We start from the raw sequence: 17,671 nt of genomic DNA, 5'->3' as shown, positions 1-17,671 counted from the left end.
TTCCAGAAATCATAAGGCCTTGGATATCCAGATGTCTACCGCAGAAAGAATCTATTGGTACCAATCTACACAGGGTAAAATCTCACTGCCTAGCATCTATATCTTTTTCAATCTAGAAAATTTGTGGTTCCAATTCAATTATAAACCAAGCTGGCTTTGGAGATGGAATTAGCTCACTCCTTCTCTAAACCCAAACATATTGTTAAAAAAAAAAAAAGGTTGAGAGATTCTTCAGTCCCGTATCAGAAGAGCCCTCTGATGTGGGACAGAAGGAAACCAATAAAAGGGACTATTGTCTTCAAGATTCTAATTCTCTCCATGCTTGCTCTTGATTTCTCAGAATCCTATCTTAAATGTCATGTCATCTTTAAATCCAAACTTTCTATTTTGATATATTAATAATGTTCAAGTTTTCCATGGTAAAAAATAAGTTTTTCCAATAGCAATCTCTGAAGTCTCCAGAAGGAAGATGGGGTCCCAACAACAACTCTACTCAGTCCAGAATGATGCCATGGTAATCATCATCATACTACACTTCTAGCCAGAATTTCAGACAATCTTACCCAGTACTCTGAAACTTGCTACAGAATCTACAGTTAGTCTAACTGAGACTTAACTATCTGAGCTTTCTTATAGAACCCAACAGAGATACCATCGCCCCCTAAACAGCAGGAAGCAATTCTAAGAAAACGATGCCCCTTCTCCCAAAGGTTTCATATTTCTCAGAGTTATGGATGATGGTTATAGGGTTGGGGCTAGAAAAAAATATTAAACTCAGTATTCTCCTTAAGAAAATAAAAAGTGTCTCAAAAAAAGAAAAAGAAAAAGAAAAAGTGGAATGGATAGGTATTAAGATATTATGGTAGATTATTGTATATACTATTAAACAAATTTCGTAAAATAGCAGCCTTAGATAATTTGCACTGTTATGGATTCTTATATGTTGATACAAATGTAAACTATTTTTATATTCCTGTTTAAGATAGTTTGTATATTGATACAAATACAGAACTATATTTGTTGTAAAGTACATATATTTCTACTCTTATTTGAAATATTTGTATATTGATACAAATGTAAATTTTTATTTGTCATACTGTATGTATGTTCTGTTTAAGATATTCTGTATACTGATATATATTTAGGATTATTATCATGTTGCATATTGCACTATATATTCCTACCTCTGTTAAAGATATTTTGTGTATTGTCACAATTTAAAGTCATTGTCCTTTTACTGTGCATTTGCTTACAGACTGTTTGCCTTATTTATAGGAAGTCTTAGTCCTTAGGTTGTTTAGGTAAATAAGACTTACAGAGTTATTGTCACCTATGCTTGTCATCTCTATAGTTACATTAGTTAGGTTATCCAGATTTACAGATACATAAGTCAGAAGGACAGGTAATCTTCAAACACTTCATGGACCTAGAGAATATGGCATTTAAATAACTTAGAATTCTGTTGACATGAGACACAATTGCTCCTGGCAGCACCAATTTGATCCCAAGAGAATGTTGGGCTTCTAAGACATTTCCATTTGGAAGTTCGTCTTCTTGGCACAAAATGGCCTACTGGGGAAAGAACTGCCCATGCCTCGACTGCTGACAGTACAAAATGCTGTCCTTTCTGGACAAGCAGGACACAAGTAAAAGTGACTACTGAACTCTGCCAAGACAGTGTAAGATGGTCTTTCAGAATTCCTGCTTCTGAAAATGGTCTGTCGCATACTCTAGGCCTGTAGCCAATTTGAATACACCAACAATGCTGAGAAACATTAGGTGACTGTCCAGGCTGCCAGCTGTCTCTGTCTACTCTTGCAAGACTCCTGAAAGTTGCTTACATCCATCTTCCATTTCTCAGGTATCATTATATTCCTTCTCAGGTCTTTGATGGGATTGAAGACTAGCAGTTATAGTTGCAACTTTATATATATATATATATATATATATATATATATATATATATATATATATATATATATATATTAATCTTAGATAGAACATATGAAGTATTAAGTATTAGATTCAGGTTGTTTAGGATAGGACATCTTTTGGAATGATCTTTGTAACATGCCATCAACCCACACTCCAGACTTCTCTGGATTTTAGTATGCGTCTCTTGTTTGATATTGTTCACATTGGTTGTAGTTCCATCTTATCTAGGTCATTATCCCTTATTACTCCTGGACAATATTTGATAATCACTCCTATTGTATATAGTCTTGTATTAGGTTAGATCCTTCTTACTTAGACCAAAGTGGGAGATGTAGTGGGTAGCCGTTCCAACTTTGACCTGGAAGTACCATCCCCTTTGAGGCTTTGGTAACTGTCATGCCTACAGGGCATTCTTACTTCAGACTCGTTAAATATCTGAAGAGGACCTTGATCTCTTGATCCTCCTGCCTCTACCTCCTGGGCACTGAGGTCACAGGGCTCTGCTGACAGGTAGACATCGGTTTGGTTCACCTTGGGGTGGTGTTCTTTTGACTACCATGAGTTTTATTGCTGCAAACCTCTGTGCACTTGTCTTTGGACAGACATGTTTTTGATTCTCTTGCATGACACCTAGGAGTGGCATTACTGAATTGCATGTAACTCTGTATTTAACCTTTGGTGAAACAGGATTTCCAAAGTGGCCACATGATATTACTAAAATGTTAAAAGTCCTTTAGTTTTCTTCATGACCTGACTCTTACCTCCACCTCTTGGCCTAGCTTTAGGCACACAAGGTAGCTCCACTAACAAATACCACTCATAGCTTTGCTATGTATGCATTGGTTCCATGCTATTTCTCACCTCTGGGCCATCCTTCTACATCATTTGCCTGAAAAGCCAGTTACCCTCCACTCTGTTCTACACTGTTCTAAAAGGCTTTCCTTCTTTCTTTCTTTTTTTTTTTTTTTTGAGCTGAGGATCGAACCCAGGGCCTTGCGCTTGCTAGGCGAGCACTCTACCACTGAGCTAAATCCCGAACCCTTTTTTTAGGATTTTTTTGAGACAGGGTTTCTCTTTGTAGCCCTGGCTGTCCTGGATCTCGCTCTATAGCCCAGGCTGGCCTCAAACTCCCAGAGATCCGCCTGCCTCTGCCTCCTGAGTGCTGAGATTAAAGGCGTGCGCCACCAAGCCTGGCTTGTAACAGGCTCTTTTGGGCCACCAACCAGCTCCCAAATCATTTTACAGAGACTTAATGCTAGTTATGAATGCTCTGCCTTAGCTTAGGCTCATTTCTTGCTAGCTCTTATAACTTAACCTGTTTCCTCTTTATCTAGGCTTTGCCTCAGGCCTTTTTACCTTTCTTTCTTTTTGTATGCCTTACTTTTCTGCTGTCTCTAGGGCTGCCTAGCAGGCAGCTGCCTGGCTTCTAGCCCCCAGTGTGCCCCTCTCTTTCTCCCTTGTTCTCCTCTCCTTCTCTCTTGAGCCTAGATTTCTCCCCTACTTATTCTTCCTTCCTGCCAGGCCTGCCTATCCTTCTCCCATCTATCTCTTGGCTGTTCAGCTTTCTATTAGACCAGTCAGGAGCCTTAGGTAGGGAAGGCAAAACAAATGCAACATCTTTACACAAGGAGATCTTCCACAACACTCCTTTAAGAGTTGTCTCCTTCAGGAAGCCTTCCCTGCCCACTTCCTGCTCCGCCAGGGTTGGAGGGGCTCATGCCTGCTGCATCTATCAACTAATCCACTGAGCTCTGAGCACTGAGCCTTTCCAAGATCTACTCCAAGTACCGTGGTTTCAACAAGTACCATTTTAGGGCTGAGGTTGTACCTCAGTGTTAGGACACATGCCTAATACATGCAAAGACCTAGGTTTAATCCATAGTAACTCTGTCGCATGTACACACACACACGTGCGCACACACACACACACACACACAATTGCTGGCCTTTAAAAAAAAACTGTCTCATGCAACTCTACTTTTCCTATGCAATTACCGTATTCAACTATGTATCTTGTTTATCTACACCAGAAATAAGAAGTCTATTTGGAGGAAGAAGATTGTTTTGCCTTTGTGGTTTATTTTCCTCTACGATCCTTACACACAATGATTCAGTGTTTATTGAAGGAAAATATTGCACACTGTTCCATACCAAAAACAATACAGCTTTGTGCTTGAAAATGAGACCTTTTGTATCTTACAGCAGGAAGAATTTTATACAGGCTTGTGGAGTTGAATTGTTAATTCCCTCTTCACTAAGAAGCATAGACTCTATTAAAACATTTTCTTCTTCCTTTTCTACTGTTTTTTAAGATGGGCTTCACTGTGTAGCCCTGACGACCAGAACTTAACATGTAGCCCAGGCTGGCCTCAGATTGTCAGATCCGCCTGCCTCAGCCTCCCAAGTACAGGGGTCAAAGGTGTGTGCCACCATGGCTGTTGACACCATCCCTTCTCAGTCTCATTTTGTCAAGCCTCGTCACTTCCATCTTTGCCTCAAGTCTTTAAACAGCCCAAGAGAGGCTGAAAAATAAAACCTGTGCGAACAGAACCTCAGCTGGGCTGGAGAGACGCCTCACTCAGAGCACTGGCTGTTCTTGCAGTGCCCCGATTTGGTTCCAAAAACAAACCTCGGATACTAACTGACCCAGCAAATGTGAGAGAAGCTATCTTAGACACGCTAGCCGCAGTGAAGCCCATTGCTGAGCATGGCCTCATGACAACAAATCAGAATTAACTAGCTGGACAAGAAAACCCAGGGAAAATGAATTAATGTTGTTTTCAGCCATCATGTTCAGAATGGACTGCTGGGTAATAAAAGATCATTGACACAAGACTTAACAATTTAAATAAGATAACCAACCACACTAAGCCGGGTGGTGGTGGTGTACCCCTTTAATGCCAGCACTTTGGAGGCAGAGGCAAGCAGAACTCTGTGAGTTCCAGACCCGCCTGGTCTACAGCGATAGTTCCTGGACAGGACATCCAGGGCTACAGAGAAACCCTATCTCCAAAAACCAAAAAAAAAAAAAAAAAAAAAAGTTCCAGGCAGCCTGAGCCTGAATTAGAGTGAGAGATTGTGTGTGGTCTTTATACATATATACACACACACACACACACACACACACACACACACACACACATTATATTTTTACTAATTCACATTTTGCTTACATGTATGCCTGCGCACCATGTGCATATCTGGTCTCCATGGAAAGCCCAGGAACCTTAGCTAGACAGCTCTGGGTCCTCTGGGAAGATCAGCCTCTGGAAGATGACTCTTAACTGCTGAGCCATCTCTCCAGCCCCCAGACTCTAGCCCAAAAAACAAAACAACAACAAAGCTTGCATGAAAGGAATGGATGCAAGAAAAATTCCCTGGATTACTTTTCTATAACTCCCAGACTTCTCATTGATTTTTATTTAAAAAATAAGTATGGGATTGGGGATTTAGCTCAGTGGTAGAGCATTTGCCTAGCAAGTGCAAGGCCCTGAGTTCAATCCTCAGCTCAAAATAATAATAATAATAAAAATAAAAAATAAATTTAAAAAAAGTATGAAAAATGTCATAATGAAGCTGGGCAGGGTGCCACAAGCCTTAAATCCCAGCACTAAGGAGGCAGAGGCAAGTGGGTCTCTATGAGTTCAAGGCTAGTCTGGTCTACATAGTGAGTTCTAGGACTGCCAGGAACAAACAAACAAATAAATAAAAAGAAAAATGTCATAGTGATTTTTTTGCAATATATACAAACAAAAACAAAATCCAGGCAGAGGTTATGGGTCACTGTAGAACAAATATCTAATATATTCAAGATCCCAGCACCATCACACACATAAGTCTCTTAAAGAAGTCCACTCATGCTTTCAAGTGCTTAATTTCATCTGAGCACCTCTCTCATAATCCTGGTGCTTACGGCAGCCCACGCCTTTAATCCCAGCACTTGGGAGGCAGAGGCAGGTGGATCTCTGTGAGTTTGAGGCCAGCCTGGGCTACCAAGTGAGTTCCAGGAAAGGCGCAAAGCTACACAGAGAAACCCTGTCTTGAAAAACAAAACAAAAAAAATCTTGGCGTGGCAGTGGTGGTGCACGCTTTCAATGCCAGCATTTGGAAGGCAGAGGCAGGTGAATCTCTGTGAGTACTGGTCTACAGAGTGAGTTCCAGGACAGGCTCCAAAAGCTATACTGAGAAACTCTGTCTCGAAAAAACATTATATATATATAAAATGCTAAATTCTTTTCTTAAAACAAACAGAAAAAAAAATAAGCATGGTAGCACACACTTATAACCCCAGCATTGGGGGGTGGAGACAGGAGGACCAGAAGCTCAAGCATAGCCTCAGTACATAGTTAAGTTCCAGGCCAACCTAAGCAATATGAGACCTTATATCCAGAAAACAAAATAAAAATAAAACCACATACAGAAGTCCAAGATTCATTTCATCTCTACTGACCAGTTTTTGTAGCTTGGGATGAGGCTTCTGATGACTAATTCCGCTTCAGATCCCTGTGTACTCTCACATGGCACTTGCTATCTACTAAAAAGGTGAGGAAGGCCAGGTGTGGTGGCACACACATCTGTCTCAGCACTCAGAGGACAGAGGGAGAAGCAGGAGGATCTCTGAGTCAGCCTGGTCTATATAGTGAGTTCCAGGCCAGAATTAGTGGAACCCTGTCCCCCCAAAAGAACTTTTTTTAAAAGAAGGAGGTACTTATTGGTAGAGTGCTTGCCTAGAACAGAGGAAATGCTGGGTGTGATCTTTAACACTACATAAAACTGGATCTGGTTCAAGGTCAACCTCTGAGATACTTCTCTACTCAGAGAAGTTAGCCTAATTTGATGAGAGCAGTACAAAAGTGTGATTCCTCTCTCCCTTTTCATTTGGTGTGGCAGAGTCTTTAGAAACAACACCATCATTACACTTCCAAGGGGCTGGGTAGCTCAGTGGCAGAGCATTTCCCTGAATGAGAAAGTCCCTGGGTTTCATCTCTAACATTACATTAAAATCCAGACAGTGGTGGCACACGCCTTTAGTCTCAGGAGGCAGAGGTAGGCAGATCTCTGTGAGTTCAAGGCCAGCCTGGTCTACAAAGTGAGTTACAGGAAAGGAGCAAAGCTACGCAGAGAAACCCTGTCTCGAAAAACCAAATAAAGAAAAAGATTACATTAAAAACAACAACAACAACAAAAAACACATGAAGGGCCAATGTCAGAAAGTGTCAACATGCAATGATTCTAATTGTTGTACTTCTAAAGACCAAAAGTATGACTGGGCTGTAATAAGTAAGGTCTTAACAGAAGACCCTAGGACTTAAGATGAGACAGACTCAATCTGCATGAATGAGTAGAAGAAGCACTGTGAGGAACAGACAATGTGCATATTGCATTCCAAAGAGGGCCCATTTTATTACAGAGAGCACACAGATCTCTTTCCTCCCAGGGCGAGTCCTGTTCTGCTCCTCCAGAGTGACAGGTGTGCCTCTTCCGGAGCCCCCGGTTCTGTTCTAGCGGTACTTCCCGTGCCGGTTAAAGTGTTTGTAGAGGTAGCTGATCCGTTTGTTAAGGTTGTGCAGGTCATCAACGAACATTCTGCTTCCCACCATTTTCTTCTTTCGGATGCAGCGCTGCAATTCATTTCCCCTCCAGCCTCGAAGCCACACCGGGCCCTTGATCAGTTCTTTGGGGTGCTTTTCGAAGTTCCCTGTAATGTGAGAGCACAAGTTAGTTTATAGAGAAGAGAAGGCAGCCTCGGCCAGCTAAGCCTTCAACCCTCCGGTGCATCTCCCCGAGCAGAACTTACAGACAGGGCACATCCATAATAGCACAAAGTACAGAGTCTTGGGGACTGAAGAGATGGCTCAGCAGTCAACAACACTTGTTCCTGCAAAGATCTGATTCTCAGCCCTCACCTCTAGAGGTTCACAACTGTCTGCAAGGCCAGTTCTAGGGAGCCTGACACCCTGTCCCTACAGGCCATGCATGAACAGCACACAGTACACACACACACACACACACACACACACACACACACACACACACAAAATAAAGACTTTGTTGTCAGATTCAAATACTAACACTACCATCCTTATCTTTGGGCACTCAGAACATTGCACAACTAACTGAGCACCATACTAGTCTCTGTAACTCAGACTGGTCTTGCCTGACTTAGTCTCCAGCTTCTGCCACCAAGGCTGACCTGAGCACCCTACTCTCTACGCAAATAGGAACAAACGAGTCAATATGGCCCTTCTGAAATTAGGAAGCAAGTCCTACCCAGGATTCCGATGTTGTCATATACACCAAACAGGGCCCTCTTCTCGTTCCAGCGATCGACCACTCTGGGGGATGGAGGCGTAAGCCTTGCACCGGCCAATAGCGGAACACCTAGGAGTGGAAGGGAGCAAGAATGGCTCGGCCCTGCCATCTAACAAGCAGTTCGCGCGTCGTCTCCTTTACCCCTCAGCCACTTACCCTGAGAGAGGTTTCTGCAGGCCAAGGGCATCCAGCCCCAGAGGCTCCTACTTGCCACCCAAGGGAGACTCCCTGCCATTACTCTAGTGCCTGTGCACCTCAACAGGGCACCAAACCAGCCACAACAGTGGGGACCACGTGTGGATTCCAAAGACAAGTCAGAGGACACAGCCTCAGCCGGGCCTCACACGGCACTGACAGTCAGAGAGGCCGTCTTCGGCCTTACCCAGAGAGCTTAGGGAGCAGACCCGCCGGGGCCCGCACTGCCCCAGCCACAGGCTCCGCCCTTCAAGTTCCGCCCTAGCCAGCGCGCCCCGCTCAGGCACTTCCGGTTTATCCACCGGAAGCTTTTTTTAACCCCTGCGGCCCGTTTCTTGTCGCGGAGTAGGACGCTCCCAAACCGAAACTCCGTACAAATAACCCCTCTCCTGTTTCCTTGGGCGTCCTCAACTGTGAGGGAAGTGGAGGATGGGTGCCCGGCGCTTCGGCAAGGTCCCTTGCACACCGCAACAGTGTTTTGCGGTGACAGGCTATTCCCGCAGTTTTCAGGGCACGGACTTGGGGCTGGGTGACTGGCTGGGCGGCACATGGTAAAACCCGGACTGGATTAGGCAGCCTGACCCTGCCTGCCGGCCTGCAGAGGGAGAAACAGAGTCACCGCCACTCCAGGGCCAGGCCACCGCAGAGAGCCTGGGAAAGCGGGCCCTGAGCCACGCCCCCGCCCGCCTGCCCCGCCCCCCGCTGCTGTGATTGGTCGGCCTCTCCGGCCGCGTCACGATTGGCCTTCCGGCAGCCGTTGAGGTTTGAATCCGAGTTGCGGGCTCTGCGAGCTCCACGCCCGACTCCAAGGCGGGTCTGTGTCTCAGCCTGCCGAGGATTGGCTGGTTCCTTGGCCAGCTTGAGAACGGTCTCGTTGTTTGGCGCGTATTGTGCACTAGTGTTTTCTTCCTTCCTTCGCGGCGGGTGAGCGGCGTCCCGGGGTCCAGGTGAGGTGTGGTAGGGGTCGGAAGCGGGGAAGCGAAAGGCTGAGAAAGTCGGGTCCGGGACGTGACGCAGCCTTCGCCCGTGTGCGGTCGGCAGCGTTGCCTGCTAGGGATGTCCTTGAAACCCAATGTGGCAGTGAGTCTGACAGATCAGAAACCGATGTGTGATATGGGCAGATCGCATAACCTTCCGACCCAATCGGTAAATTTGGTTGCTTCGTTATACACCCCGTATGATCGAGATCAGGAGACTACAGAATCAGGCACAGGATGAATAAAGACGATAAATGTTCTTTCATCCTACATCCAGGAACCCCGGTGCTGAATGAGACGTTCTATAAGGATCGTTTCACTTTGAAATGGAAACAAGGGTGGAGAGACGGCTCAGAGGTTAAGAGCGCCGACTGCTCTTCCAGAGGTCCTGAGTTCAATTCCCAGCACCCACATGGTGGCTCACTACCATCTGTAATGAGATCTGGCACCCTCTTCTGTGTACATAATAAATAAATAAATCTTTAAAATGGAAACAATAAGGATCTTTGTACACACTGATTGTCATTTAACCGTTCATTAATATTTAAATTTTTATTTTGTGCCGGGCAGTGGTGGCGCACGCCTTTAATCCCAGGCAGGGGCAGGCGGATCTCTGTGAGTTCAAGGCCACCTGGTCTACAGAGTGAGATCCAGGACAGACACCAAAACAACACAGAGAAACCCTGTCTCGAAGAAAAAATTTATTTTATTTTGTTGAGATAGTCCTTTTTAGCACTCACTGCAGCCCTGGCTGGCCTCCAACTCAGCAGGTCCTGCCTCAGCCTTCCGAGTGTTGGATTTATAGGCATGTAGCACCACACCTGCTCTTTACCAATTTTTGTTTGTCTGTTTGTTTTTTGAGACAGAGTTTCTCTGTGTAGCAGTCCTGGCTGTTTTGGAGATTAAAGTGCTGGGATTAAATGTGTGCCACCACCCAGCTCTTTGCGAATTTTTTAACTCTTGATTCATTTGATCCCCAGAATAACACCATTTTAGAGGTGAGGCCACTGACATAGTTGCAGAATAGTAACGAGAATTAGATTCTCATCCAGGGTTGCTCTTATAGTGGTGTGGGGGGTGGAGGTCTCCTGGAGCCCAGACCATGCAGCAGAGGCTGCCCTTGAACTCCATCCTACTGCCTCCTGAGTACCAGGAACATAAATATAACCGTGTGCTACTTTGCTTGGCCCTGATCTTGTTTTTATTTTTGTTGTTGTTTTATAATTTATTTGTATTTTATGTGCATTGATGTTTGCCTACATGTATGCCTGTGTGAGGGTGTCAGATCTCCTGGAACAGAAATTACAGACAGTTGTGAGCTGCCAGGTGGGTGCTGGGAATCGAACCCGGGTCCTCTGGAAGATCAGTCAGTGCTCTTAACCTCTGGGCCATCTCTCCAGCCCCTTGGCTCTGATCTTGTATCTTACAAGATAATGCTAATAGCTTGTTGTAAGGCTGAAAAACATTATATATTCAAAGTGGGAGAAATAATTGAATCAGATAATTTCTGAGGCTGGGGTTATAGCTCAGTAATAAAATACCTGCCTAGCATACAAGGACTCTGGGTTTGATGATTCCCAGTACCACCACCACCACCATCACCCCTGAAAAAAGAAGAAAAAAATTCTCTTGCTACATAATGAAAAACAAAACACTCTTAGTTTTAGAGCAGTGGTTCTCATCCTTCCTAATGCTGCAACCCTCTAATACAGCTCTTCCTTCCTAACTGTGACTTTACTACTGTTATAAATCACAATGGTTTTTTGATGGTCTTAGGAGACCCCTGTGAAGGGCTTGAGACCCACGTGTTGAGAACTTCTAGTTTAGACTGACTTTTTTGCTGTTTGGCTTCTAGGCCTGTGAACCGATGAGAGAAGGATGTCTCCCCAAAACTTTGAATTCCATCTGCCCCTATCTCCAGAGGAGTTGCTGAAAAGTGGGGGTGTGAATCAGTATGTTGTTCAAGAGGTACTGCCCGTCAAGCATCTTCCGTCCCAACTTCGAGGTAAGACTCCATGGCTAGCAGTGAACTTCAGTAGACAAACATCCCATGTGTAATTATGTCATTTCCGTTCTACAGCCTGTGACGCTCCATCAGGGCAGGGAATGTCTTTCCTATTCCCGACTTTTTTGTGGTAGCGCTGCATGGAAGTCATGACACAAAATGTACTGGGCTGCCCTCCCTGGATTTTTTCAAGAAACAGTCTTGCTTAACCTAGTTACTCTAGTATTTTGTATTTCTACCCCTTACCATGCGCCAGTGTCAAGTCCTGGTAAAATTAAGAGTTGTAGGCTGGGGGCTGGAGAGATGGCTTAGAGGTTAGGGCACCAACTGTTTTTCCAGGGGACCCAGGTTTGATTCCCAGCACCCACATGGCAGTTCACAACTGACTGTAACTTGTGTATGTGACACACAGGCAAAACACCAATCTGCATAGAATAAATGAGGAAAGTTTTAAAAAAAGGAATTGTAGGCAGTGATAGTATTTGACTTGCCTTTTCTTAGGAAACACTCTTGCATCTAGACCAAGAGGTGCAGAAACACAACATAGTCACTGTCACGTAACGCATGGAATATGGGAGGTGCATTTTGGGAGGCCTATTGCTAGATGATTCATTATTATGAAATGTCATCATAGAGTATACACATACAAGCTTTTAAAATGCTATAGCCTACTCCACACTACTTGCCTAGTGTACACAAAGCCCTAGGTTTAATCCCCACCACCAAATAAAACCAGATGTAGTAGTGTACACCTGTAATCCCAGCACTTGGGAGGCTGAAACAGGCAGGTTGCTGAAAATTCAAGGCCAGACTGGAACCACAGAGTAAGACCTTGTCCAAAACAAAAATCAAAAACACAAGAAAAAATAAGAGGCGAGGTATATGAGGCTGCTGTTAGAGAAGCACAGCACCAGCATTTTATAGTAAATGTGTAAGTAGGAATACACCCTGAATAACAGTTATAGCAGTTACGTAACCAGCAGCACAGTCCTTTATTATCAAGAATTATATGCTGCTCATAACTGTCTGTGCCACACTTACAGGATTTGGAGTGTAGAGTGAGTGTGTTTGCACCACCACAATGCAAATATTTAATATTACTATAATGCAAATAATAATGCAAATGTAACAATGGCTACAACATCACTAGGCAATAGGAAGTTTTCAGCTCATATATGGTATTCTAACTGAGGGAGAATACCATATATGAAGTTCTTCATTGACAGTGTGGCATGTGAAGTTACCTCCTGAAGTCTATGAGACTAAAAACAACTTGTATAGTGTCAGTCAGACCCCACAGTGCCTCTGTACTTCTTGGAACTGGTTCACGCTGGGTTGTTCTGGAGCTACATATAGACAGAAGCTACTGGAGCCAGTCTGCCTTCTGATCTTAAAAAAGTTATTTCTCTGTATGTCTCACTTTGCTCTTCTAGAAAGACAGGAAAAACACCCCAGTTCATCTGATCGCTGACAACAGAGTTGCTTAGTGACCCCAGTCTCTCCTATTGGAGGTGGCAGCTCCTGGCTTTGAAATTTAGAAATGGGAAAAGGCATTTTTGTCTTGTGGTTTTCTTTCTTTTTGTTTTTCAAAATTTTTTGAGACAAGGTCTCATAGTCCAGATCAGTCTCTAATGAATATGTTGCTGAACTCCTGGTGGTCTTCCTGCCCCCCCTTCTCATCTGCTGGCTTAGTTTCTCTTTTTTCAGGACAGGGATTGATCCAAGGGCCTTGCACATGCCAGATAACTGCTTTACCAAGCTGCATCACCAGCCACCTTTTTATTTATTTTGACATGGTCTTGCTAAGTTGCCCAGGCTAGCCTTGAATTCACTTTGTAGCCACATGAGGCTTTGAGTTTTTGATCCTCCTGCCTCTCTAGTGGCTGGGACTATCCACCAGAATCAACAGTGGTCTATCCAGTGCCTAGAGCTTGGGTTTCTAGAAACTGTTTTCCTATACAATGAGACTCCATCAAGAACTATTGATTCCAGCACTGGGCCAGGGAAAAGTATAAGGTAAACCTGGACCACCTTGTTAAGGTATGAGGAAGTAGGAAATGTTCACGTTAGCAGCACATGTGCCAAAGTTGGGATGAGACAGGAAGAAGCATGGCCTGTGAAACATTCCATGTTATGATAGAAATGTAGTGAACATGACTAAAGTCATGATGTGTGTGTGTGAAAATGTAATGTATCAGGTGTGGTGGTGCACGCCTTTAATCCCAGCACTTGGAGAGGCAGAGGTGGGTCAACCTCTGTGGGTTCAAGACCAGCCTGACTGACATTGTGAGGCCTTGTCCCCCACCCACAAAAGAAGAAAATATAACCAAACCTTTGTACAATGAGTACATGCTCATAACAGCTTTGGAAGTAAGTAAGGCATTACTGAAAGAAGACCCAAACACAGACTAAAAGGAGGTTTATAGGAGTCTAGTCAAATGTAAGTAAACAGTTTAATTCATAATTAAAAGGGAAAGAGACAGCCTGCCTTTGGTAGTAGGAAAAAACAACACTAAGGGACATTTAAGGTCTTGTACATGATCACCTCAGTTCCCCTCCCCTCCCTTTTTTCTTTCTTTCTTTTTTTTTTTTTTTTAATAGATCTCACTATGTACCCTTGGCTGGCCTTGAACTCACATGAGTAGGTATAGAACCAGTAATGGAAATAGAAAATAACAGCAAATACCAAAGTAATATTTGTGTCAGGCAAGAAAAATCTGCGGGTGCTTACCTTTACAAGAATGAGATTGAAGCAAGAGTCACATAATTTCAAACTTGTTTTCTACAAGATACTGTCATTTAACAGGATACATTCTAAGACCTGTGTCATTAGGCAGTTCTGTTATTGAGTACACATCATAGAGTAGATGGCTGCTACATCACTGACCTTGTCATGTGTGCAGCCCTTTGTTGACTGAAGTGAGTGCTATGTAAGGAGAAAAATCTTACAGTGGAGAACCGGAACAGCTAGTACCAGTGTTCTTTACTTGTGGTTTTGATTTTGTTTAATGGCAGGGTCTCTCTGGTAGCAATTCTTGTTTTGGTTTTTTCCCTGACACAGGGTTTCTCTGTGTTGCTCTGGCTGTCCTAGAACTCACTTTGTAGACCAGGGTGTCCTTTAACTCACAGAGATCCGCCTTCTGCCTCCCAAGCGATGGGATTAAAGGTGTGGCCACCAACCCCTGGTGATAGCAACTCTTAATCCTCCTGCCTCAGCCTCCTGAATTGCTGAGGTTATAGCTATATGCCACCACATCAGACTGATCATCCACCTTTTGATATAATAGATGAACCAGGTAGTAGTGGTGCATGCCTATAATCCCAGTACTCCAGGAGACAGAGAGTCTACTGAGAGAGCTCCAGGACAGCAGGGCTACACACAGAGAAGCCCTGTCTAAAAAAAAAAAAAAAAACCCTGGATCATGAAAGACAAAGATTGAAGATTCAGGGAACATGTCAACTAAATGCCTTCTGCATAGAAATAGAATTTACCAGAAATCCTGTCTTTCCTCTTAAATTAAACAGCACCCTCCATTTTCTAGCATTTCAGTCTGCTTTCCGAGCTCGGGGACCCCTTGCTATACTGGAGCACTTCGATACAGTCTACAGCATTTTACAGTAAGTGAAATCACAGCTGGTGCTTCTGAGAGAACTGGTGGCCATTTCTCTGATTTTTGCATGTTAGTTTTCAAATTCCAGATTATAGGTTCACTAATAATTGGTTCTGGGTGCTGATATCCATAATGAGCGTTTATCCAACTTCCACCATATTTATTTGACAGTGTCACGAGTATTTTCACATGTTTGATTCCTTAGATCTGGTCTATGAAAATGGGTTCTGCAGGCTGCTGTCTCACTCCCACACTTTCTTTCCCTCATAGTCACTTTCGAAGTATAGATCCTGGCCTCAAAGAAGATACCTTGGAATTCCTGATAAAAGGTGTCTATGGGTCTGGGGGTAGGGGCTGGAAGGTGTTCGTTATGGTTAGCACTTCCTACATTTTCTCAGCCATGTGATGATATCAAGGCTGTTGTGATTCAGTTGGTTTGGCTAAGTCCAGAGACCTCTGACCAATTCAGGTCTGTAATCTTGGTGGTCGATACAGAGTAATGTATGTTCACTGTAAGGGCGGACCAACAAAAATTTTCCTACTTTTGAGTCACCTCACTCCAGTAGAGGTGATTCTGCAGTTGCCAGGAGAATTGTGGTAACTGGAATGAAAGTAGGAACAGGCTGTATTCAAGATACAAGGGTCAGGGGTCCCAAAGGACTTAGCTGTGTCATGGCCACTGAGAGATGACACACAGATCTTTGGTAATCTGATGGCTACACGTGCTAAGTGTTTAGAAGTTGGGGTACGTAAAGAAAGTCAATGAGACCAACTCCCAGATTCTGCCCCTCACAGTGGTATCCTGCCACTCCCAGGAACTTCCATCCATCCTGGATGATGCAACTTTGAGTGTATCAGATAGAAGTGCCCATCTAAATGCCCTCAAAATGAACTGCTATGCCCTGATACGCCTCTTGGAGTCCTTTGAAAATATGACCAGCCGGACAAGTCTCATCGACCTGGATGTGGGTGGGAAGGTAAGTGGGAATGCTGGCCCATTTTATATGAGGGGTAAGAACGGATGGGAAAGAAGCCAGTGATTCTAGGATGCTTAGTGTTCTTGCTTGGAGTGTAGGAGAAAGTACTCAAGTGCCAGATCTCCTTCCCTGACAGTAGTTCTTGTGCATTCTGGAACTTGTAATCCTCTAGGGTACTGCCTAGCCTTGCCTTGATACTAGATAGTGTGGGCACACAGACTGTGATGATCTTTACTCTCTGACCCCCACCCCCAAATGTCTATATGATCACTTTAGGGGAAGAGGGCCCGGGCCAAGGCAGCCCTTGGCTTTGACTGGGAGGAAGAGAGACAAACAGTTCTCCAGCTTTTAACACAGCTACTCCAGCTGGACATTCGTCACCTATGGAACCACTCCGTAATTGAAGAAGAATTTGTCAGGTGGGTAGTTAAGATAGCTGCAGATGACCTTAAGCTCTGAGGAATGAGTTCCTTTTGCTAGATACATCTTTTTTTTCCTCTTTGCTTTATTACTTTGTGAGATAGTGTCTCATTGTGTAGCCCTGTCTGGCCTGGAAGTCTCTAGGTAGACCAAACTGGGTTTGAACTCACAGAGGTTCACCTACTTTTGCCTCCAAGTACTGGGATTAAAGGTAGGTGCCACCACAATGAATTTCTCATTGTTAATACCTATATTTGTGGAATGTGCTTACTAAGAATCCCCTAGGTATATGGTTAGTATCATTATAGACACTTTATATTTCAGAATAGAAGGCAATTTTGGGTGGTGGTAGTGGTGGTTTTTTGTGCTTTTGAGGGTTTGGGGTTTTTTTTTGTTTTGTTTTGTTTTTTTAAGTTGGTCTTGCTGTGTAGTCCAGCTGGTCTTGAACTCACTGTTATAGTCCAGGCTAGCCTAGAGCTCAGTCGTGCCTCAAACTTCCCAAATGCTGGAATTATAGCCATGAGCTACAACTCCTGGCTGGCAATGTTTAAAATAAGGAAAATATGTAGCATGTATTGTGATATATTAATTTGGAGCAAAATGAAGGAAAGGGCCAGGAAATTTGGTGGGGAAGGATTGTGGGGGTTTTTTTGTTTGTTTGTTTTTTAAAGATTTATTTATTATGTATACAGAAGAGGGCACCAGATCTCATTCTAGATGGTTGTGAGCTACCATGTGGTTGCTGGGAATTGAACTCAGGACCTCTGGAAGAATAGCCAGTGCTCTTAACCTCTGAGCCATCTCTCCAGCCCCCAACTAGTTCTTAAAACTTAAATTAACTCATTTATATTAATCTACATTCTGCCACGTGGCTTGTTACCCCTTCTCAGTATAATAAGTTCCACTTCCACTTACTCTGTGTCTGTCTGGTGAAATGACCCCTCCCCCCCATTCTTCCCAGAGTTCCTATCTCTGCCCGGAAGTCCCGCCTATCCTCTCCTGCCTAGCTATTGGTTATTCTGTTCTTTAGTAAATCAATCAGAAGGTGCCGTAGGTAGGTGAGGTAAAACAGCAACATATCTTCACATGATGTGATCAAATATCCCATGACATACCAGTAGTAGTGAGGTCTGAGAGGCAGCTGAGAGAGGGTGAGAGTCGGCTGGTGGGTCAGGCCACACTGCAGGGCCTGATAAGCCACATGGTAACTTTGATCTATACTCCGATGTGTCCGATGGG

At 43.9% G+C, this 17,671-nt stretch overlaps 2 protein-coding genes and 1 non-coding gene across 5 annotated transcripts in view; 2 read left to right on the top strand and 1 right to left on the bottom strand.

The window, feature by feature from the left end:
- Positions 1–7,141: 7,141 nt before the first annotated feature.
- Positions 7,142–9,043, bottom strand: Mrpl51 (mitochondrial ribosomal protein L51). Its single transcript, XM_036181039.1, has 3 exons — positions 8,404–9,043; positions 8,206–8,316; positions 7,142–7,633 (listed from the first exon to the last, which is right to left on the bottom strand). The coding sequence occupies exons 1-3, from the start codon at positions 8,480–8,482 to the stop codon at positions 7,437–7,439; spliced, it is 387 nt and encodes a 128-aa protein (XP_036036932.1). The 5' UTR covers positions 8,483–9,043; the 3' UTR covers positions 7,142–7,436.
- Positions 8,752–17,671, top strand: part of Ncapd2 (non-SMC condensin I complex subunit D2) — a 27,888-nt gene continuing 18,968 nt past the window's right edge. Inside the window, exons 1-6 of one of the 3 annotated variants that reach the window (XM_036181027.1) lie at positions 8,752–9,366; positions 11,275–11,424; positions 14,967–15,042; positions 15,306–15,364; positions 15,831–16,012; positions 16,289–16,431. In XM_036181027.1, the coding sequence (XP_036036920.1) occupies positions 11,298–11,424; positions 14,967–15,042; positions 15,306–15,364; positions 15,831–16,012; positions 16,289–16,431 (587 nt within the window). In that variant the 5' untranslated portion in view covers positions 8,752–9,366; positions 11,275–11,297. Of the gene's footprint in view, positions 9,390–11,274; positions 11,425–14,966; positions 15,043–15,305; positions 15,365–15,830; positions 16,013–16,288; positions 16,432–17,671 lie in introns of those variants that run through there. The other 2 variants (XM_036181026.1, XM_036181028.1) reach the window with 2 other exon arrangements.
- Positions 15,433–15,753, top strand: LOC118580982. Its single transcript, XR_004944630.1, has one exon. It is a non-coding gene; the product is annotated as a small nucleolar RNA U85 (small nucleolar RNA).

Source organism: Onychomys torridus, chromosome 3, assembly GCF_903995425.1.
Source record: "Onychomys torridus chromosome 3, mOncTor1.1, whole genome shotgun sequence".
Lineage (NCBI taxonomy): Eukaryota > Metazoa > Chordata > Mammalia > Rodentia > Cricetidae > Onychomys > Onychomys torridus.
This window is presented reverse-complemented; position numbering and strand designations above follow the sequence as displayed.